Source organism: Anomalospiza imberbis, chromosome 6, assembly GCF_031753505.1.
Source record: "Anomalospiza imberbis isolate Cuckoo-Finch-1a 21T00152 chromosome 6, ASM3175350v1, whole genome shotgun sequence".
NCBI lineage: Eukaryota > Metazoa > Chordata > Aves > Passeriformes > Viduidae > Anomalospiza > Anomalospiza imberbis.
The window spans coordinates 32,980,480-33,001,494 of record NC_089686.1 but is presented as its reverse complement, the minus strand read 5'-3'; the positions used below and the strand labels follow the sequence as shown (position 1 = coordinate 33,001,494).

The 21,015-nt window shown below is 43.5% G+C and overlaps 3 protein-coding genes across 5 annotated transcripts in view; 1 reads left to right on the top strand and 2 right to left on the bottom strand.

Moving 5' to 3' along the window:
- ZFYVE26 (zinc finger FYVE-type containing 26) overlaps positions 1-4,220 on the bottom strand; it is a 47,824-nt gene extending 43,604 nt beyond the window's left edge. For both annotated transcript variants that reach the window (XM_068193154.1, XM_068193155.1), the window contains exons 1-3: positions 3,940-4,220; positions 2,413-2,491; positions 1,642-1,731 (exon numbers count right to left, since the gene is read on the bottom strand). In XM_068193154.1, coding sequence (XP_068049255.1) covers positions 1,642-1,731; positions 2,413-2,491; positions 3,940-4,130 — 360 coding nt within the window. In that variant the 5' untranslated portion in view covers positions 4,131-4,220. The remainder of the gene's footprint in view (positions 1-1,641; positions 1,732-2,412; positions 2,492-3,939) is intronic.
- Positions 4,221-5,047: 827 nt separating this feature from the next.
- Positions 5,048-9,528, top strand: LOC137475647 (galectin-related protein A-like). 2 transcript variants are annotated; one of them, XM_068193153.1, is made up of 5 exons: positions 5,048-5,365; positions 7,157-7,245; positions 8,006-8,180; positions 8,545-8,726; positions 9,258-9,528. In XM_068193153.1, the coding sequence occupies exons 1-4, from the start codon at positions 5,063-5,065 to the stop codon at positions 8,686-8,688; spliced, it is 711 nt and encodes a 236-aa protein (XP_068049254.1). In that variant the 5' UTR covers positions 5,048-5,062; the 3' UTR covers positions 8,689-8,726; positions 9,258-9,528. The 2 variants fall into 2 exon arrangements, with proteins under 2 accessions (XP_068049254.1, XP_068049253.1); XM_068193152.1 differs by having other exon boundaries at positions 8,545-9,528.
- A 1,001-nt stretch (positions 9,529-10,529) lies between these two features.
- Positions 10,530-20,703, bottom strand: PLEK2 (pleckstrin 2). The gene is made up of 9 exons (XM_068193150.1): positions 20,538-20,703; positions 17,833-17,997; positions 16,665-16,846; positions 15,845-15,936; positions 15,326-15,513; positions 14,697-14,798; positions 13,292-13,375; positions 12,122-12,200; positions 10,530-10,944 (listed from the first exon to the last, which is right to left on the bottom strand). Exons 1-9 carry the CDS (start codon positions 20,583-20,585, stop codon positions 10,817-10,819), a joined length of 1,068 nt encoding a protein of 355 aa, XP_068049251.1. The 5' UTR covers positions 20,586-20,703; the 3' UTR covers positions 10,530-10,816.
- Positions 20,704-21,015: the final 312 nt, after the last annotated feature.

Sequence of the window (21,015 nt, the reverse complement as noted above, 5' to 3'; positions counted from 1 at the left end):
GCAAGGAACCATAGCAGTCCCTATGGGATGGCTGAAGCACTGCCATATTCTACCTCTAAGCAACATCCTAATGTAACTGTGTCTTGATAGGTCTCTAAGAGCATAATGATGTACGGGGTTTTTTTTTTTTCATCCTACTTTTCCAGATTTGTACCATCTATCCACCAACTGTATCATCCTCATCAATTTTAAAAATCTGATTAAAACTGGTCAACAGATTCAGATGCAATCTCACAGACTTTGTTTAAGCAACAATAATTTTTCTACCTATCAGAAGGAAACCTTCTGAATTCTGAAATTCAGAACTGGGAAGGGGAAAACAAACAAAAAATCCCAATTAACCCACCCAATAAGAGTTGGGAAAGTGAGGGACAAGCCAGTTGAATAGCACTCAAGCAGCACTTTTGGCACTCCTGGAATTATGTGAGTGCTGCTCTCGGCTCAAAGAGACACCTCAGAGATTACATAGGGGAGAGGTGGTTGGTGTGCACAAAGAATGAGAACAGAAAGCAAGACCACAATACCTTTTTTTTATATTATTTGCTGTATCAAAATGTAACTCTACCTACCAACATGTCTCTGACAGAAATTGTGACAAAGATATGAGACTGTTGAATCTCATGTTTCTGTGCAACACTGGAGGGCAGTGTGGACAATGGTGGAATCATTCATGACCTCGGAGGTGAGACAGTAACATGCACAGACTTCATTATTCATTAACAGACTTCAAGCAGATTTATTTTAATCAGCATTTAAGTTTACTTTGATTGTTTTCATCCTGTAATTGCTTATTCTGTATCCTTAGTGAAATACTGAACAACTTTTCCTAAGTTGAAATAGCCCCTGAACGTAGTAAGTTTTCATTTTCCTCTTAAAATACAGACAAATCAAAAAGGAGTATCTTTAAGGAGTTAGAATCTATAGGACTAGAAGCAACATCTTACGACATTTCACACACCACATCAGATCCAAAACTGTTGCAACTAATATCAAATTAGGACAGTTCTACAGCTAGTAATTTTGCTGATATTCTGCTCTATACTTGCTTTTGATAGAAATCCATCTTCACACATTTCCACGTACTTCTCAAATAATCAGCTTGCATCTTTTAATTAATAATAGAAAATGGATCCTGGACCACAGAACACATGTCATACCAATCCCTAGGCAATGTGAGCCGTAAGAGTAGAGTATCCAAAAACTTCCACAAAGGGGGAAAAGAGGTGAGTAGGAGATGAAAATTAAGATCTCCAAAGAAAGAAAAAGATAATACGCATACTTTTAAAATGTCCTTACTGACTGTAGATTATTTTGGCTCACAGTGGGTTGTAGGTTTATGATTATTGCAGGTGTCTATGGATTGAAGACTGTGGCAAGCAGCTGCAGTCAGGACTGACGTGTTAAAAACAGCACGTCGAAAAACCTGTTCCTTGCCTGCCTGCAGCCTCCACTGTAGCCATAGAAATCACTTGCAGGCACAGATTAACTTCACAAAGGGATCTGAATTACACTCTCTCTCAGTTGCCTAGAAGATTAATAACACATTAACATCTCAGGCAGTTAGCAGGAAGCATTAACTTCGATCTGATGAAGCTGGGCATACTGCAGAACAAGAAGAAATAGGACATAGAAGTAGCTCACCTTTAGGACTTCCTCAGAGACATCTTTCTGTAGCTCTTCCAAGAACAATAAAAATTCAGTTTCTCTCTGAAGAGTGACTGGAACAGTTCTCTGACACCATGTAAGAATGGGAAATATATAAGTCAATAAAAATTTTATTTACATCAGCATATAAACATAATCATAGCTATTTCATTAACACTTCGAGGCAGACTGAAGTATCTCTCTGAAGTAACCTAATACTCAATTAAAGGCTATTCCAGTCAGGTTCTGCTCTCACACCAGTTGATTTTATTTATCCATACATTTGGAAACAGACCTCATCAAGAATCACAAAACCATCAATTCCTCAGAATGTAAAGAAAAAATGCAAGTCTAAGTAGTGCCAAGGACAAATTACTTTTAAAAAGAAGTATGCACACCCCTCACCATCTAAAGCTTACAAAGAATTGTCTCATGCCTGAACTATTTAATCTTTAATGTAAGAGAGGTGCTGCACAAATGTAGAAGTTGATACACTCCTGATTTTCATTTATATGAATGTGAAAAGCTAAAATGTTAACTTCTAATACCCTTTTAAAAAATCTAGTTTTTATCTTCAGACTGAATATTACAGTTCTTTCTTGATAAATTTGTTAAATGCAAAAGCAACGCATGTCTCCAGATACCTTGAGAACTTAATTCCATGAAACATGGGAAAGCCTACATTTAAATAAGTAACTAGGGAGATATCCTACACTTGGAAGTCAGAGCTACAAAGTGCATTTGGAAGTCATCAAGGTGTTTCTGTACCTGACTCATGGCAAGCCATTTTTCCAGCACAAGAAGCCAAAGCCATGCAGCTCTTGAAGGGCTAGAATTCTGTCCCCATCTGCAAAAGCAAGGAGCATATACAGTGGATTATACAAGGCTGTCTCCATATCCAAGATCCAGGAAAACACTGTCAGAGAACATTTTGATTTTGTATTTCTTTCAGTAAGATAAAAATAAACACAAGTAAGTAGCCAAAGACAAAGGAAAAAAATGCAGAGAAACCAGAATATTGGTGTTCTTGCACATCAACTCAGTGATTTGTGCTGGGCAAATAACTGCTTTTAGATAGGCCAAATACTACTGGCCTAGTTCCTCAAAACAAAGAAATCTAGTTCTGGTCCAAAGTTCAGTCTGTACAGCTCTCTTTGAGCACCTCAGCAGATTTCGTTGAAATGTGACCACTTGCCAAACACTGCTATTTCCTGTTCTGCCTATTTCTACCAAAAAAATGAAGCGAAGTTTTAGATCACAGCACTCAAATGCAGCTCTATATCCAAATTAAAAGTGAAGCAATGTACCAATTAAACAAAGAATCCTTCTAATTTCCATCAGCATTTCACATCTTCCAGTACTTCAGCATCCTAAAGCCTACACAGCTGGGAACATACTCAGTACTGTCAAAGGGACCAGGAAAAGGATAAAGCACAGTATTGTTTCCTGTCCTTTAAAAATCTCAGCACTACTAACTAAAGCCTTTAAATGTGATAGCCTGGCTATTAAAGATCAAAAGACTGAAAATTCTTATGTCTCGTGTGGCTGTTGGCAATATTCATCTAACCACGAGCACACCCTCCCCAAGACTCCTCCAGCTGCTGTCAGTGTAAATTGTTTCTCAGAACCTTTACTGAAATGTTACACAAACTTTAATGTGAAGAAGTATGGTCATCTGATTAGACAGGGGGAATACCAATATTTCCTGAAGTGCTAGAAAGTCACCCTTCATGTATACCTAACTGAAAAAATAAAAAGTAAGAGATAAAATGTAACTGGGATTGAGTAAAACCGACGCCGTTCCAAAATACAGTGTGAGAGGAACAAGAAATCAACAGCATAATTTGAACTTCTTAAAATTGCAGTTTTAGAAATGAGGAGATTTTTCAAGAGTTGGAAACAAGATAACAAAGAACTACCACCGATCTTGGTGGTTACATTTCTAAACTAACCGAAGCTCCGTGTCACAGAAATGTAATTTCAAGAGATGGTCCCTCTCCCTCAGTAAAGTCTGACAAAACCAGCTCTGAAATGCTTCCAAATAGTTTTAAGCTTCTATTAATCACCACATCAGCCACGTAAATGAACACAACTCGTTATCCCGGTGGGATGGGCAGCCTGCTAAGTTCTTGGTCAGTGATAAGAAATCAAAGTTCAGAGAACAGCATCACAAGACACCTCAGCACTGAAGTGCTATTTCCCTGATTGTAGCTGTCTCCCACAGCCAGCACTAAGCCAGCTGCTCCTCCCCATTTCACATTCAAGTCTACGGAACCAGAGCAGTACCTTACTTACCTCACCCCCACGGGACAAGCCACAAGAGCCTGAAGAATTGCCTCCACCTTCCCGGGGCCGTCCCCGTGCCACCGGCTCAGCTGGGGCACGCAGGCCTGTGCAAGCTCCCAGTGCCCACGCCGTACGCACTCGCAGAAAAACCCGAAAAGACGCTCCAGAGAATCCGCCTCTTCGTTCCCAAAAGAATACATCTTCCCGGGACGACGGGATGACCCGGGACGCGGTGACACACGCGAGGGCGATGCCGCGATGCCGCGCTCCCGGCGGGGCACGGCGCGGCCCCGGCGGCGCTGGGCTCTACAGCACCGCCCCGGCACCGCCGCCCCGCGCCGCCGCCATCTTGGGCGCCGCCTCAGCTGAGCGCGCCGCCGGCACGCGGGCAAAGCGCCCGCCCATTGGCCGAGCCGGGGCGGAATGTAAATAAAGCGCCATGTTGGTTTGGGGCGCCTGACGCCGCCGCCGGGGCCCGGGCAGAGCAAGCCCCGCCCCACTAACCACGGCCGGTCCCCGCCCGCAGATACCGGCCCCGCCCCTTGCTGCTGCCTCTCGAGGCTCTGATTGGCTCCCGCCCGAAGCTCCGCCCCCCGTGCGGCCGCGGGGGCCGCTGAGGCGGCGGGGCCGGCTGAGGCGGAGGGGTTGGTGCGGGCGGGTGCGGGTGCGGGTGTACTCGTAAATACACCCGCACACAGCCGCAGAGGTGCGCGTACAGGCCTACGTGTGTGTGTGCGAGTACATGTGCCCGTAGCTGTATGACCCTGTACGTGTACTTCACTCTGGCACACATATGCATACATATACGTGTATATATACACCCCGATACATACATACAAATATAGATACATATATACACATATCTACAGTGTATACAGTATATATAGGTGTACTTATATATAGGATGTACAGGCCTACATGTAGGTGTATATATAAGGCTGTAAATTGTGTATAAATATATACACACACATATATGTAGTTATGCATTCGAGAGAGGCGAGAGTTGGTATCAATAAATAAATGACGTGGGGTTTGTGCGAATGACATCCACAAGTATGCGTACGTAGTACAGAGTATCTTAGGAGGGGGCTGTGCACACTCCCTGCCCCGGAACGTTCAGTCCTTGTGCGGAATGAGCAGGCACAGCCCCAGGCTCCGCTCCCCGGGCGCTCCCGCCGCCCCCCTGCCCTCCCGCCGCGCTACTCGTGAGCCTCCCCGCAAGGGACCGGGCGCACAGGGAGTGACTCAGCTGCTGGGCTGGGTGGTGTCCAGCCAGTGTTTGGCAGAGATAAGACCCCCCTCAACATCCTCCCTTTATTCTGGGCTTTTTGTTTGCTTTTGTCCTGACACGCAAAACAAAAGCTCCTCCGGGGACTGCAGCGGCGAGGCGAGTGTAAGAGGGAGAGCGGTGATGACAGAGGAGAGGTGTGCCAAAGTAAGTGACCAAGTCAGTCCCCAGGGCTCCTGAATGGAAAAGACGGGATGGGAGCTGTGCCATATGCATACGGTGGGACCCACCCATATACTCTGCTAGAAGCTTGCAGGAGTTTTTACCATTACTTCCTTCATCTTCCCGAGTATTTCTCACCTGTATGGTTAACTAGGTGTCCACAGATAAATGGTGTGTGGGCAGTCACACCTCCAAATTTTCTCCAGCCATGACTATAACTCTTGAGACCATGTGGTCATCATTTGTCCTATTCAGTTCTGACATCCTGTGCCTTTAGTGATGATACTTATTATGGTGCACCTCTCAATTCTCAAACAATTTCTCAATGTGCATTTTCAGTTTGGGGTAGTATTTTGTATCTTGTCTTTAGGCAGGGAAGAAGGTTTAGTGGGACATGAGACCTCTGTGAGCATGAACTTCATTTATCCTGAGATCTTTTATGCTTATTACCTGCTTTCTAATTGCTTTATCCAGTTTAAAGTATCTCCCTACAGTCAGATTCTTTACTTGACAAGCAGTTTCCTTATGTAAGACGTATCAAGTGCTTGATGCATTTCTTTTGTTACAAAGTTCAAAACATACTTGCTGGAGTCAGTCACCTGCACAACTCCTGCAAGAGTAAATTTGTATCATTGGCAATTAGTAGTACTGCTGTCACTTTTGAAGGTAAATTTTTAAATTATTCTTCCATTATTGACCTTGTTAGGGATTAGAGGTTTATTAATATATCTGTGAAGCTCTAAAGGTAGCTGGATGTGAATATCCAAGTGGGAAAATAAATTGTATAAGGTCATCTTAGCAGAAGACACAACTAGTATAATAAAATTAGGAAATGAGGTACAGGCAAAACATTTTTTATCTTGAATTTGTGAGCATATATTGTGCAGGTCTAGAAAAACTGTCTGAATTTTTACCTTGGAACACTGGAATGATAAAGCTCTTTTTATCTCAAACCAGGTCTCTTGTGCATTGCCTTGGAATATTATCAGTGTTACGCAAGTTGCTAATAACATTTAGTGTTTTATAGCAGCTTCTTTCTAAGTGAATCTGCATGGGGAATGATTACATGCTGCACTGTAGTATTCTGACATTTCCATTTTAAAACTGTTTCTGAAAATGAAGCCTCAAAACATCCCTATCAATTGTTTCCAAGGTCTCTCTCTATAATATTTCCACATCAGCTATGGCCTGTATTAGTTCCTCCATTGACCATCAAAGCTATTAGAGAATTGATTGGAAAAAAAAATGTAGCTCAGATCTTTGGGTACAGCTTGCAACTACAGGTCTCTGTGAACAGGACAAAAGCAGATCACCGAGAAGCCATTTTTTGCCTCTGAAAAAGTGTGACTTTTCAAAGTCACTGTCACAAGAGGACTGGGATGGCCTGTGAGAGGATGTGGTCAACATGCAGTGGCAGGACAGCATCTACGCTGCTTTTACAGTGGAGGACAGAGGCTGCCTGGCCTGGTGTAAGGCCTGATGGTGCCAAGTTAGCCCACCAAAATCTGGTAGCAAATTTGAGGTGGCAGGACAGAGTAGGTTCAAGCGGAGTCTGCACCATACATCATGCTGCCACAAAGCTTCTCATCCACTGCAACCAGAACAACTGGAGTGCTGTTATCAGATTTATTGTGTTATCAGAGTGCAAGAAGTACTTTGAGCTGGAAACACTTTGAAGTTCTTTTGTACATATAAAAATAAACCCAAGTCATATCAGGTGATCAAAACAGCTGTTAAAGCATGTCCCACTGAAGCCATTTTCACTGTTCCCTGCAGGTGGAGCAGTATGTTGGTGAAATTAAAGGTGGCCTGAGACCAACCATGAAACTCACAGTCATAGGCATGGTACATTCCAAACCCAAGAGGTAGGTGAAGGGACTGCTGGGGGCTTCGCCCTGTTACACATGCTCCTACCTTTCTTCTAAATCAGACACTTTTCTTGGAAGTAGGTGCTCTTTGAAGGAAGAAAGTCAAATTAACAATTTATGGATTTATTTAATTTTCCTGCACTCAGACTAAGATTAAATGGTCAGGGAGGAGTTCACTGTTCGGCCTTTCTGACTGCCCTGACAAGATTTTCTACTCCTTGCCCTTATCTAATGTGAACTGGAGGGAAAACAAAAGTGGCATTTCTCCTTCAGGAAGAGGTGCAATTCTCAACCTGAATCTTCGTTGTCTGTGGGGGGTTGGAACCAACACCATTTAAAAACCATTTTTGGCACAGGAGCTGGAGGTTCATTGCTGTCTTTTATCTGGATAACAGCAACTATGCTCATCATTACACTTTTTTTGCATCTACAGCTATCAGCTCCACTGCTTCCACTGGTGAAGAGTATGCTGAGGTTTCTTTTAGGACACAAATGAGTGCATGTTGAAGGGGTTGATTTCAGTCAAGACAGAGGGAAAGCAACATCAGAAATCACTAGCATTCTACTGAATCCTGGGGCAGGAAACAAAGACCAGCCGGGTCTCATCCCTTTCTCCAGCTTCTAAGCCTGTAGAAGTCCTGTGTTTCAGTCTGACATGAAACCAACAGCTATCTCTAGTCTCTATAAGCATCTGCCACATTCACCATGTCCTTCCACATTTCTGAAAGTTCTGGTCATTTAATAGATCTTTTTTCAGTTTTTCAGTGACTCTGCTCTGTGATCCAGTGGATGCCAACAAAGATGTCGGGCTGTTATTTACAGTTAACTTCAGTGAGAAATCCATCACCCGAAATGCACGAATTGCTGGGAAATGGGGAAGAGAAGAGAAGACTATTCCCTACTTTCCATTTACAGCAGGTGACACGTTCAAGGTAATTTTTCAGGTACTATGAATAGGGTAGAGAAAAGGAGGGGAGAAAAGCTGAAGGCTATGTATATGACCACAAACAGCCAGCCACTGACATTGCCAGGTTAACTACTCTAGTGTGGCACAGACAGCAACAGTTCAAGCCCTGATGGGAAAGAGGCATCCCTTTCTCTAATCATAGCGAGCGTACCCAGTGGAGCTTTGCAGTATCATCTCAGAAGGGGGTAGATTATTTATTAGGGGCATTTCAGAAGAACTGGAAGACTTTGTGCTTCGCTATCCCCGTAACATTTAGTTCTAAGTCCATGCTGTTGAAATCAGCCCCGCTGCTAATCTCTAACACCCTTCTCTGTCCTTTTCCACTGCAGATGGAGCTCTTATGTGAACACCAGCAAATACGAGTCTTGCTTGATGGACGGCAGCTCTGTGACTTCACTCACCGCATTCAGCCTCTGAGCTTGGTGAAAGCTTTGCGGATCTCAGGGGACATCAAGCTTACCAAAGTGGCTTGAAAAAAGGACCAGGATATCACCAGAGAACAGAGGAAAATGTACTGTCTCTTGTCTCAGACATGTTTTGTCTTTTTCCCTTGGCTGATTCTGGAGAGTGGTGGGAACTGTATCTTTTTAATTTGCTGATGTGTTTGAGATACACACTTTTTTTCCCCCATACACACTCACAGCAATTGCAGAGCTATGGCTGGTCTGGATAAATCTTAAAGCCTTTGCTGAGATACACTTCTGGCCTCCCAAACTACAAGATTTATGATGTTATGCAGTATCTCACATCCTTTTGGCTCCTTACCCCCTCAGGCATGCCAGGTGGCAGAGCTCAGCCCTCTGTGGTGGCTGTTGTTAGCTTTGTGACTACAACTGGGCATTATGCAGGTGGTGGGTCTGAGAAAAGAGAAGCAGGAGATTTTCTTATAAATGAATAAGAGAGTCTGGTGGGCCCCAGCAAGGCTCACATTAGCAGGAGAGAATTGCTTTTTCTGGAAGCTCTGCTCAGTCAGCACAAAACCATCTGTGCCTTCCAGCAGAGAGCAATAAATGCCTTACCTGCCTTACCCTGTCTCTTCCAGGCAGCTTTTCCAGAATTGAAAAGTTTTGACAGCTGTGGATTTCACAGTCTTCTCTGGACCAGGCCTAGGAAATGGTATCTGCAGCTGAATCTGCCCTGCCCATTCTTGTTCTTGCATATAATTAAAACTGCACCTTTGCTGGCAAATTTCTTTACATGCTCTCCTAAATATTTGAATGCATGTAAGTGTTGTGCTGTTATTTCGTTGCTGTAGCTTTTGATGAAAATCCCAAATGCATGGCTATTCTAACAAATAAACAAGCATGTATCATGTTCTGCCTTTGGTGATGAAAGGACTTCTTTTCAGTACACAACTCAGAGAACAAAACATCTATACAGAAATGAATCTGTGGATAGAGGGTTATCGAATTCCTCTATGACTTCAGGGAAGATAATAGAGCATGCAGCCTTTTTGAAGGCTCTGCAGAATCTGGCTGTCAGATACAGGTACTCAGATAAAACAAGAAATTTTATTAAAACAGTGTATCAGCAGGCTGAGCGGGTGTTTGAAGAATTTCCTACATTCCATTTTACTCTCTGGTGTCTCAGTTTATATAGAAATCTAAAATTATAGTGTACTAAACCATTATTTTTCATATATTCAAACTGCCCTCTGAGAAAAATCACATCTCTAAAAAGCACAGGATATTCAAATGCACTGTTTTGGGGTGGGTGTTTTTTTTTTTTTTTTAATTATATCAAAGACAAGTATAGTAGAGAAATAATGGACTTAAGATAGAAAAAGCAATAGTGAGGACTGCTATTATAGTTCTCTGTCCAAATGGTGCTCCAACATAAATGGACTTATGGTAATTATCAGAAGGAAAAGTCTTGCTTTTATGGCTGAGGAATTTCTTCCAACATATTCAATACCAGAAATTGTCTGGAACTTCCACTGGTCTGATTTGATACTCAGGATCCTGTTCTGATGTGGGACATTACCAGCATAAGAGTAATCTTTATGGGTGAGGAGCAAGATCCTTTGTTCTTTTCCAGTCTAACAGAGAACCAAATAGAGCAGATGGATGGACAGACAGACCCCTTGCTTGCTTTGCACTGCATATTATCCTGGCAGCTGGGTTGTGGCTTAGCACAAGATTCGTGTGGTATGCCAAGAAAGGCAGCCTCAGACACCAGCACCTTTCATGACTTAGACATTTCAGTCTTAACTAGCTACATTTATGAGCCCCTTTATAAAGGGGAAAGGAGCAAGACAATTCTGCTTTAAGATAAAGCACAACCTGGATCTGTCAGACATAGACTGAATACTTGCACAAAAGATCCTTTTCTTCCATCTTGGAATATCTTGTTGTTTTTTCGTAAAGCCCCATTTGTCTATATCCACCTGTTTTGGTCCCTTGGTTAGATGGTAAATTCAGGGTGGGGGAATTATTCTGGATCTACTTGATTTGGTCTGCATGGTCTGCCAGGAACTGGTAGGTGCTATGGTGATTCAAATAATGAACATTGACTATCAAAGGAAAAACAACACTCCCAGACAATGAGAGCAGGAAGCTGGTCATAAATGTGGTTTGTCATTTGGCATGGAGTCCATGTTACTCATGTCAGCGGTTTGATTGCCTCAATCCACTGCACTCGCTCTGCCTTGGAGCTGGCCTGGATGTAATAATGAATGTCATTTTTGGTGATGATTTTGAAAAGGTTGCCTTGCACATTGCCTTTCACTCCTACAGAGAAAAAAAAAAAATACAACCAACAGATCAGGAGAGTGCACAGAGAAAATCTTTCTGGCAGATGTGAAGCTTTGTAGGGAAGAATTTGAATTTTGTGAATTAGGGAATCAAATCTTTCCTTTTTATTATGGAGGAGACATCTAAAGCTTTTGTGTCTTTGATTTCCCTCTTCAAAACCCCTAGAAGTGCTCAAGGCCAGGTTGGATAGGGCTTTGAGCAAACAGGTTAAGTGAAAGTTGACCCTGCCTGTGGCAGGGGAGATTGAAACGAAATGATTTTTGGGGTCTCTTCTAACCCAAACATCTGTTGATTCTATGATTCTATGAAAATATAGTATAGACATTCTTGCCAAAGATTGTATGAACTACTGTGCACTCTACAACGTAGCTAAAATAGTCTCTGTTTAGGTGGACACTATTACTTGAGTTATACAGTGGAATAATGAACCCCTACTGTTTTGCACGGTAGATTAGATTTTCTGCCCATAGCTAGGTTCCTCTTAGCAAGGATCTCTATTGTTCATCACGTGCCTCTGCCCCCAGAACAAAGTTTTTTCAGACCTTTTCTTTAGAAAGATGTTCTGTATTTGATATCTATGCATTGTGCTTACTGTCATAAAATAAATTGTTTTAATAGCAGAAACACTTACCTATGAGGCTGAAGCTCAAGACAAATGCCTGAGCTAAGCCTATGCTCCAGCAGAACTGTTTTTTATTGCTGTCTTTATGTCTCCCTACATTTGGGTTTTAGCAGGTCAGAAAGGAAAAGGTAATAGCATAAGTTGAGAGGACACGGAAATGGATGGCCTCAGAGGATGCCTCAAGACTTGGAGTTATACAACACCCAAAAAGAAAGTGTTTTCTCTTTGTCTGTTAACTCTGGAATATTTATCAGTCTTAGGACTGTCTCAGAGGTCATATGACTAAGAAAAGCCCATAGAAAGAGAACACCCAAGATATGTAGAAATAACACTAAAAAAACCCAGTCTCTTTTGGTGTGGACAACCCAGCAATACAGGGATTTGTGACATGCCTCTTCCCTTGTTTGCAAAGGGAAATGGAAAGTCAGCCCATTTGTGCATACAAGCAGCCATATATACAAACTCATACCCAAAGACTGTATTGCTACAGCATACATATAAATGTATGAAAGTTTAAAGGGTTGTGCTCACCTGCTGGGACTCCATTGTCCTCCAGAGCTGAGACAAGACAGCCACGAAGAGAGAATCCACCTACTGGCTTGTTATCTTCCTGCAAAGAAAAAGGAAACAAGGCATAGCTGGAAAATATCATCATTTCCCAGAGCACACGCATTACTTTTATGAAGTTGGAGACATAATGGAAGTTTTTCCAGGCATGAAATATCTATGTCACAAGAGAAATCAATTAGAACATGTAGTGAAAGGCATTACTATATTTTTTCAGTCCCAGATGTTTCTCTGATGTAGCTGGGCATGGTGTAGATCAGTCAAAAGCACAAGGGTAGGCAATCACACTTCAAATGTATGTATGGTTTTATCAATAACAACATACTGAATTATATATATTTCTGTAAGTATTTAGCTTGCTGCTTTTCACTGAGACTGTATGAGAAAAATCTGTCTCTTTTCCCTAGTTGGCTGGCACTCTTGTTTCTTGCCTTCAGGTTCTGCAGTTTCAGCTTATAGCCTTACAAGGATAATTTGCAGTGAAAAAAAAAACCATGAAGGAACAGGAAACAAAAAATGAACTGGCTCCATAAGCTCTAAGTATGTTGCTTCTATTCTCTTTAAAAGTCACATAAAGCATTTCTATATGTGTTCTTCTTGCAATCCTGTTAGGTTTTGTGGTACCCTTAGTATCAGAGTTGCTCACATTGATTATTATATTCATGAACATAAATTCTACTTTTGATGAGAAAGTTTAAAACTGAGTAATAGAAATTCCAATAAATACTTTGGCATTAAGAAGACCCTATTCAATGGTGGAAAAAGGATGTAAAAAATCCCAATATCAGTATGATCCTCAAATGGTGGGACTTCAGCCCAGAAAGATCACAACCCAGGAAGAAACCCTGCAGGACCATAGTCCCAGACTGCGAGAGTACAGCAAGGGACCAATCCCAAGAAGACTGCTGCTGCTTGGCTAAGGAAAAGGAATCTCACTGGGAAAAAGGACAGAAGATGCAGGGATACAAAATCTTACAAGGACAACCTCCTAGGGTAAGGCCAGAGAGGTCTAATTCCTGGAAATGGATAGAGGAGCCCAGAGTGATAGGAACATTTACAGCATAACTATATCTTCACTATAATGTTTATGTTTCTAAAAGGGTTTCTGGGGATGGCAACTTCCCACTCACGTACCTTGGTGGGATCATAGTAGTGCAAAAAAGCAGGATCAGCTCTCAAAACAAATTTTCTCACCTTCCAGTTTTTCCTCTTGTGCCCCTGCAAAATGGAAGAATTAAAATTACTACCTCCTGAAATGACCATTTTCCAACAGGTTGTAGGGGAGACATAAATAAGTACCAAAAAAAGAGGTTCTGGACCCAACAGAGAAAAATAATTCCTAACATCTTGTTATTTCCCATGACCTTCTGCTTATCTTTCTTTGTCATATGTTGACAATTCCTTCATCTCTTCCTTCCCTGTGCGGAGAACTAAGAAAGCATAGTGACAGGAACAAATGGTTGTATCCCTCATTCCTGCTTTTCCTTTCAGATGAAATGTGGGTTTCAGATTAAAACCCCAGGCTGTGTGTGCTCCAAAGGGGTTCTGTCAGGTCCTTTTGCAGCTCTTTACTCTTTCACTGCAGCCCTCTCACTGCTGCCAAGCCTGTGCCAGGTCCTGGGAGCATCCTCTCTCCTGGAGGTTTGGTGCTGGGGCTCAGGGCCAGCCCGGGGCTGGGGCTCTGGGGGCTCCTGGGCAGCTCTCTCGTGTCCTGTGCTGATGGGGACTGCCCTGCCAGCCTGTGGGGATCCTGCAACACCTTGCCAACCCTCATGACACCCTGGCAGCTGGAGGAGGGAGGGTTGGGAAGCATCTGGTGATCCAGTTTGCACAACACTAAGGGGCTCTGGGTACAAGGCTTCAGAGTAAGAGTGTGGCCAAGCACTGCAGGCAGGATTCCATTTGCAGGTGGCTATTTTATGCTTTGAAAGAGTGATCGACCCTCATCTTGTTCATAGCAAGCGTTGGAAACTACATCTTGCAGACCAAGGGTAAAGTCTTGGAATCATTTATTGCCAACAGGTATTTGTGCAAAAAAACCCAAAAGTTTCACTACCACTAAAGCACCCATGTGTACACGATGACTGCTCACAGTGGACAGGAAATGTCCACTTCATACAAAGGTCAAGTTACTCAGCTTTGAAATTTGTCTGTGGCCAGCAACACATCCTCACTGTTCACACTACCTGGATGGGATAGGTTAAACCAAAGGAACGGTGGCTTGCTTGGAAGTGGATGTAACACCTCTGGTAGGATTTGGAGTTTGTGTGGTACTTCTGCTTTTGATGCTGTTTTGTACCTTTCAGTATATGCTCAATATGTACAGAATATCCAATTAATCTTACCTGAGCAAGTTCCATAGTTCACTTCTTTATAACTGGATACTCTTAACTGCAATGCCTTGTGTACTCACAGGCAAGTTAGTTCTGCTAGGCACATCTGTCCAGCCATCACTGTGTAAGTCACATTTACTCTCTAAGAAACCTTAAGAGCTGTACTTTTTCTTGTTTCCTGAGGCAGGTTCCAAGACTATACTTACCTGTTTCACTAAGAATCCTTGCTTCACAATTGTGCCACTTAATTCAGAGATGTTAAAATGGACCTCTTCCTTGGAACTAGTATTTTTCTTACTGCTCTCAGCCTGCAAATAGGGAAAAGACAGTTCCAGTTTTCCTTTTAATCTAAACAGACATTTAAGTACAAAATTCTGCATTTTTTCCCATTTTATTTTCCTTAGCTGTTTTTAGCTTATATGTCCTGAGTAAATTCTACTCCATAGCTCTGCTGCTCAGCCTTGTAGGACCAAGATTCACAGGCACCAAATTACAGCTGTAAATCTGGACATGCAGGGTATAAGTGCTGTGGCCTTGAGCTGAAGCACAACTACAGCACTGCCTCCAATACATGCAGACACAGCACTTCACTCCAGGGACACACCTCTTTTAATGCCTAATTATGTAATTTGTAGTTCCTTCCATATCCATGTAGCTATTTGGCTCTAGCAAAAGTGCCAGTGTTAGTACTACTAAAAAGCTAGAGCTGCTCCTTCTGCATTTATTTTCTCAGCCTGCACATTTGCCTCTGGTTGCATGCTGTGCACCTGTAGCCCAAACCTAGTGTGTGATGAGGGCCAGAGGAGGTGCCAGTGTGGGCAGCTGCATCACTCACAAACATGTACAGAGCGGTGGAGTCGTCGAGAAACTTCTCCGAGGGGTCGCTGGAGCGCGTGGCCTCGGTGCTGCGCACTCCCACGGGCCTGATGAAGTTCTCATCCATCAGCATGGATGCCAAGGTGACGGCCTCGAATCGTGACACGGCAAAGCTGTTGGAGATGAGCCAGTCCACCAGGGCAGAACCTGCAGGAAGAAAGGCAGCTCTCATACCAAGACAGTGTGCTCTTCTGAGGGAAGGCAGATGGTCTCCTGTCACACTGGTTTTCACTTGCAGAAACATTTTGGCACCATCCCAAAGATTGTCAGAGAAGTGCAAAATTGACCAGAAGTCTGAGGTTCTAAGTGTGCTTCCATACATCCAAAGAGCAAGAGAGAAAGGTGTTGGAGAGCTTGGCTTCACTGCCAGGTTCCACTGGGCCAGAGCTTATCTCACTATTAAGGCAGTACAGTAGCTGCCTAGTCCCTGCAATGTGGCGTATCAGATGTGAGGTGGCTCTTTGCCTGCCAGATGTACCTGTGAAGGTCTCTTTATATCTGTTGCCTTGATCCAAATTGCGGGTCAGCTTAATTCCAGTGCTGCTGTCATACATTCTCTCCACTATATTGCTGCAAATGAGAGCACAGCACAACATCAGCAGATGACAGAGACAGGCAGAAATAGCTGTATACTCTTGTCAGTGCCAGAGATGTCCTCATGATTACCCACATAAAGATGGGAAGTATTCTAGCTACTCCCCCAGAAGCACTGTCCTAACTACATTCCAGGAAAACTTTATTTTCCCAATAGCAGCACTAAACAATATGCCTCACAAAGTATCTTTCAATTCAGAGCACTGCAAACTGATCTATAGTCAGCCTGATTTACCTGTTCAACACAAATCAAATTAATGTAATTCTTTTGTTTCTTAATCAGTCTCCATTTCCTCTTATTTAAGATGACGCACCCTAAAAATCCTAGTCTGGATTCCAGATATCAGCTTTGAAAACTCAGCAAAAAGGCACAAAGCCACCAACAAGTGCTTCCCTGATGTTACATCTTTTGAGGGAACACATCTCCCCTGTGAGAATATTTGCAGCTGACTAGGGAAGGTATTCAAGCCAGCAGTGAGGTGCCTGTGCAGAACCCACATAATCCTAAAAGATGATGGTCAGGAAAAAGTGCATTCCCTGGCTAAAGTATGTGCAATCCTAGGACAGGGCAGCCAGTTCAGAGGTTCCTGGCCACACAGGAGCAGATCTGTGCAGAAAGGAGCTTCCCTTGATCCTCCCCATCCATCAACTCAGGCGCTTCGCAAACTACAGCAACAACAGAAGGAGAGATCATATACACTTACTGGAGGCTGATATTTTCCAGCAGTTTGAAAGAATTCTTCATTCTGTGAAGTTCTTGTACCTGTACTGGATGACCAGCATGAATAGCTCCAGTGATGTCCAAAGCCCAAGAGTCACGTTCCTCCCTGGAGCAACATTCAAGGAAATAGTCTGTATTGGTTTTTGTCTTTAGTTTGATGAGTAACTGTGGAGAAAGGACAAAGCAATAACATCATTTAGCTATTTTGCTCATCTTGCATTTTGCTTTTTTTAGCACTGGCCCAAGTGACACAAATAAGTCTGACAGTGCATCCCACCCGAGCAGTTCAGAGCAATTCTTGTTCAGAAGGATGGTGGGCACAAATCTGGGTTGGTTTTGGTGGGGCTTTTTTGTTTGTTTTTGTTTGTTTGTCATTTGTGGGGGTTGTTTTGGTTTTGTGTTTGTGGGGTTTTTTTGGGTTTTTTTTTTGGTGTGGGTTTTTTTTTTTTTTTTTTTTTTTTTTTTTTTTTTTTTTTGTGGTTTTTTTGGCTCTTCTATCCCCCTCGAATCCCTGGGGTTTCAGTTTCAGTTATAAATGAGGTTTACATGCATGGAGCTCCTGGTACTAAGAAGAGAGCAGACCACACAGGTACTCCCTACAGAAGAAATCTGCATTGCTGCTACCCATAGGAGAGCAGAAAAACACAGAAGGAACGTTTTCTTCCAGAATCCTCTTGCTGAAAACTTTCTACAGCAGCAATATCCCATTGGTGAAGGAAAAAGGATTCTGATCTGGCTGCCTGGGAGCACCCCATGGATATCCAGGCTTTAAGACAACTACCACAGGTGATATTTCCCTTTTCCCCCGCCCTCCTCAGGTTCTATTGGGTTGTTCATATCCTCTCTCCACACACTCTTGGGCTGATGCACTTACATTTTTTTCTCCTCACTGTGTGGTACAGGAGTAGTGGTTGGGGTTGTTTTTTTGTTAATAACTGACTCACATTTGGGCACAGCGAAGAGACACAAGGATGGATTCAGTGCTTGTCCTGGTTACACTGCTAGAGGCAGCTTGCTTTTGGCTGGGCCTAATTCTGGAAGCACCCCAGTGGTATGGTTGCAGTAATCAAAGAAGCCAGGAGGAGAGGAAAAGATAGGAAGAAGTTAGAAAATGAGTGACACAGAGAAGAGATAAATTTTTCCAGTCATACCGGTCTGTTCTCGTATTCCAGGCACGGACAAGTAATAGTGCAGCCATCCAAAAGAATCCTGCCCTTTGGAGAAGGCTCCTTCTTGCCTCCTTCAATTTTGTAATACAGCAGCTTATCCTGAAGCAGGACAAACCATCTCACTTTCCAGTTACGAACAACATGTCCCTGGAGGGGAAGAAATCCACACAGCTGTTTGTAACACAAGCATTGAGAAATGACCATATTTTCTTCTTGGCTTCTTGTATGAAAAGAAGCACAAGAAGTCATTGTGAGTCCTATTGTCCCTGAAATAAATATTTTAAGTAACAAAATAGCAAAGCTCCATTGCTATAAAACCATAGAGGAATAGTAAAGTGCTGTGCTCTTTCTTCAGCCTGGAGAACTTTGCTGGCACAAATTGTTTCTTGTAAAAGCTCACATGAATTATCCCAAAGAGCTGATGTAGGTGCACACCTGTCTGCTGACAGCACAGGCAGAAACAGGGCTAAATCCAAAATGTGTGAGGGCTCTTAGCAACCAGCTCCTCCTCTCTGGTGACCCTGGGTGGTGTCTTTTTCATTTTGATGTGGCTCTAGGTGCCAAGCGGTTTTGCAAGCGCTTTGCTGGGTGAACTGGCTTTTCCTTACATCCCTCACTTACTGCTAATGACAAGTTCATTTCAATCCCACCTGCATCCAATCTGCTGGGCTAAAACATTCCCTGTGCTACTGTTTCCTATAAAGGAAATATGCTTTTTGATGACAAAAGACTGAATGAAGGCTGCTGTTGAATGCCTCATGGATTATATAATACAGACAAATCCTTCTATTTTTCCTCTGTAAACAGCCCCCAGCTCTCTTCAGTCTGGTTAAAGGACAGCAAAGCCAGTGAGGGCTGGCACTGGCAGGCTTAGTCCTGTCTGATGGTGTCTGGTCCAGCTTTGCTGTGCAAGAAGCTGACTTGTGTTTCTACAGGGGATGGAGCGTTACAGCCAGCAGGCAAAGCAGGGGGTAAAGGAGGCTCTGACACCTGGGATAGGGTGGGCATGGCTTGAAGAAAGAAACATGTAAGGTCCAGTTGTGGCATGAATCAAAGCTCGTTAGTTCTCTGTAAATAAAGGGGAAACCCAGCAATCTCCAAGTAAAGGTGGAGTAATGAGTCTCTAAATCCAGGGCACTGTAGATCCAATGTTTTCTAGTCCATACTAAATACAATTTATCTATCTCAGGTTTGTTCTCTCCTTCCCTTTACATTCCTCAGGTTTTTTTTCACCAGCTGTAAAGTTACTTGACCATTTTTCCTGTATGTTCTTTGCTATGGCTCTATTCTTTCCTTCTAGAAAATATTCTCTTTTCTCAGGAGGTCACCTTACCTTTTTTTATTTAGCTTTACCTAATTTCACACATTAATTTTGTATTTATAATGCATTACAGTACATAATTTTTCCATTATTCTTCCATAATTCTTCCATCCCATCCCATCCCATCCCATCCCATCCCATCCCATCCCATCCCATCCCATCCCATCCCATCCCATCCCATCCCTTTCTCCTTTTTTCTCTGTGGATCCCTGGTTCTGTTGTCCCTCAGTTTCCTTTAGTTGTCCTCTCCTTCCTGTCAAGCTGTGTATTTGGGTGATGTTGTACAGACTGGCAGTCACAGCTCCGTGTGCTGCCAATAACCTATTCCTCTCACACACTTGGTGCCTTGGCTTCCCATTTGAATTCAGTAGTCACTTAAGAGCCAAATGCACAGCTGTAGCCCCGGGAGGAGACTGGGAGCTGGGACGGCTCTGCCCTTGCTGCAGAAGGCAGGAAGGAGAATAGTCCCTTTTCCACACCGAACTTCATACGGCCAGTGTCTGGCTGGCCAATTGGCTGGGAGCCGTGCCAGGAAAACTCCTGACCAGGATTACCTTCATGTTAGCACCAGAAACGCTGCCACGTACTGCACAAAAGCATTTCCCTAGGCGTGGCAAAGCTTTGAAAAAACCTCTCAATCACATTTTTTTCTATGAAATCAAGGGCCATATTAATCATTGAGACAGGTTCTTGGTACTAAAAACAGTTTATGCCCCTTGCTAAATTGCCTCCTTGTGTTCCAGCAATGACTGGCTTGGTCCTATAGGGAGAAGTATTGGGAAGGTTGACATCTTTTCACCATAATTTGGTTAGAATTTTCTAACAGCACTGCTTGAGGAGATTAGAAAAAATAAGTTATTTCAAAAGCATTTTTAAGTTTGCATTACTTTGATCCCCTTCAAAAAGAATAATCTTTTCTCCATTCTCTCATATGAACTGGGAAACTCTGCACAGACATGTCACTGACGAAGGCACAAGCTACCTTAACCGACCCAAAACCTCTCCCGTCTCTCCATCTCCCATGGCGGACCCCGCTGCCGTGGTGTGCTCCCTGCAGAGGTGTGTATGAGATGCAGGCGTATTGGCTTTCTAACACCTGAGTAATCCTGATGCCTAATTCACCTTCCTCTGCAGAAATGCCAGCCCAGGGAAGCTTGCGGGTGGGTAGTGGACAGCTGCAGTTCATGCAGCTCCCCTGGCAGGCACCTGCACAGAGCTGGAGGGGCTCCTTTCCCAGGAGCAGGCAGGAGCCCCTCCGGGCCAGCGCCCAGCAGGCTGCCTCGCCGTGAGCTCCGGCTCGCTCCCCTGCCTGCTCAGGAGCTGCTTCACGCCTCAGAGCCGCTCGGAGGGGAAGCAGAGCACTCACCCGTTTGACGAGGAAGCCCTCCTTCAGCACTCCAGCTTCTTCCTCCATCGTGGCCGGCAGGGAACAGAGCAGAGCCCTGCCGGGAATTGCCTGAGCCCTGGCAGCCTGTCCCTCTGCACATGATTTGTTTAAGAAAGCTCATTTTTCCTTTGCTCCCCTCCTCCAATGTGACGCACTCTCCCTCCGCTGTTTTTTTTTTCCTCCCTCCCTACCTGTGAGACATTAGTTAAACAGCGAGCTGGCTCTGATGTATTACGTGCCCTCGGGGAAGTACAACAAAGGGATGTCTAAAAAAGATCTTGAAAGAATTTCACAGAATTTAGTAAAGCAAAAAACCACCACCGAGCGAGCTGGCCAATATAAGCAGCTAGAAAATGACAAATCAGGTATTACACGGGAGAGGGAAGCAGAATTTTACAACCACATTCCTCAAAACTTCAGACTAAACAACTACCACTTAAAATTTCTCATCTAACAA

Bases quoted from the DNA above. Each gene is read 5' to 3' on its own strand.
- LOC137475647 (XM_068193153.1), top strand. From the start codon at position 5,063: ATGAGCAGGCACAGCCCCAGGCTCCGCTCCCCGGGCGCTCCCGCCGCC. The intron at 7,246-8,005 runs GTAGGTGAAGGG...ATCTTTTTTCAG, and splicing joins GTACATTCCAAACCCAAGAG to TTTTTCAGTGACTCTGCTCT. The intron at 8,181-8,544 runs GTAATTTTTCAG...TTTCCACTGCAG, and splicing joins CAGCAGGTGACACGTTCAAG to ATGGAGCTCTTATGTGAACA.
- PLEK2 (XM_068193150.1), bottom strand. From the start codon at position 20,585: ATGGAGGAAGAAGCTGGAGTGCTGAAGGAGGGCTTCCTCGTCAAACGG. The intron at 17,998-20,537 runs GTGAGTGCTCTG...CTTCCCCTCCAG, and splicing joins AGGGCTTCCTCGTCAAACGG to GGACATGTTGTTCGTAACTG. The intron at 12,201-13,291 runs GTACGTGAGTGG...TTTTCTTTGCAG, and splicing joins ACTACTATGATCCCACCAAG to GAAGATAACAAGCCAGTAGG.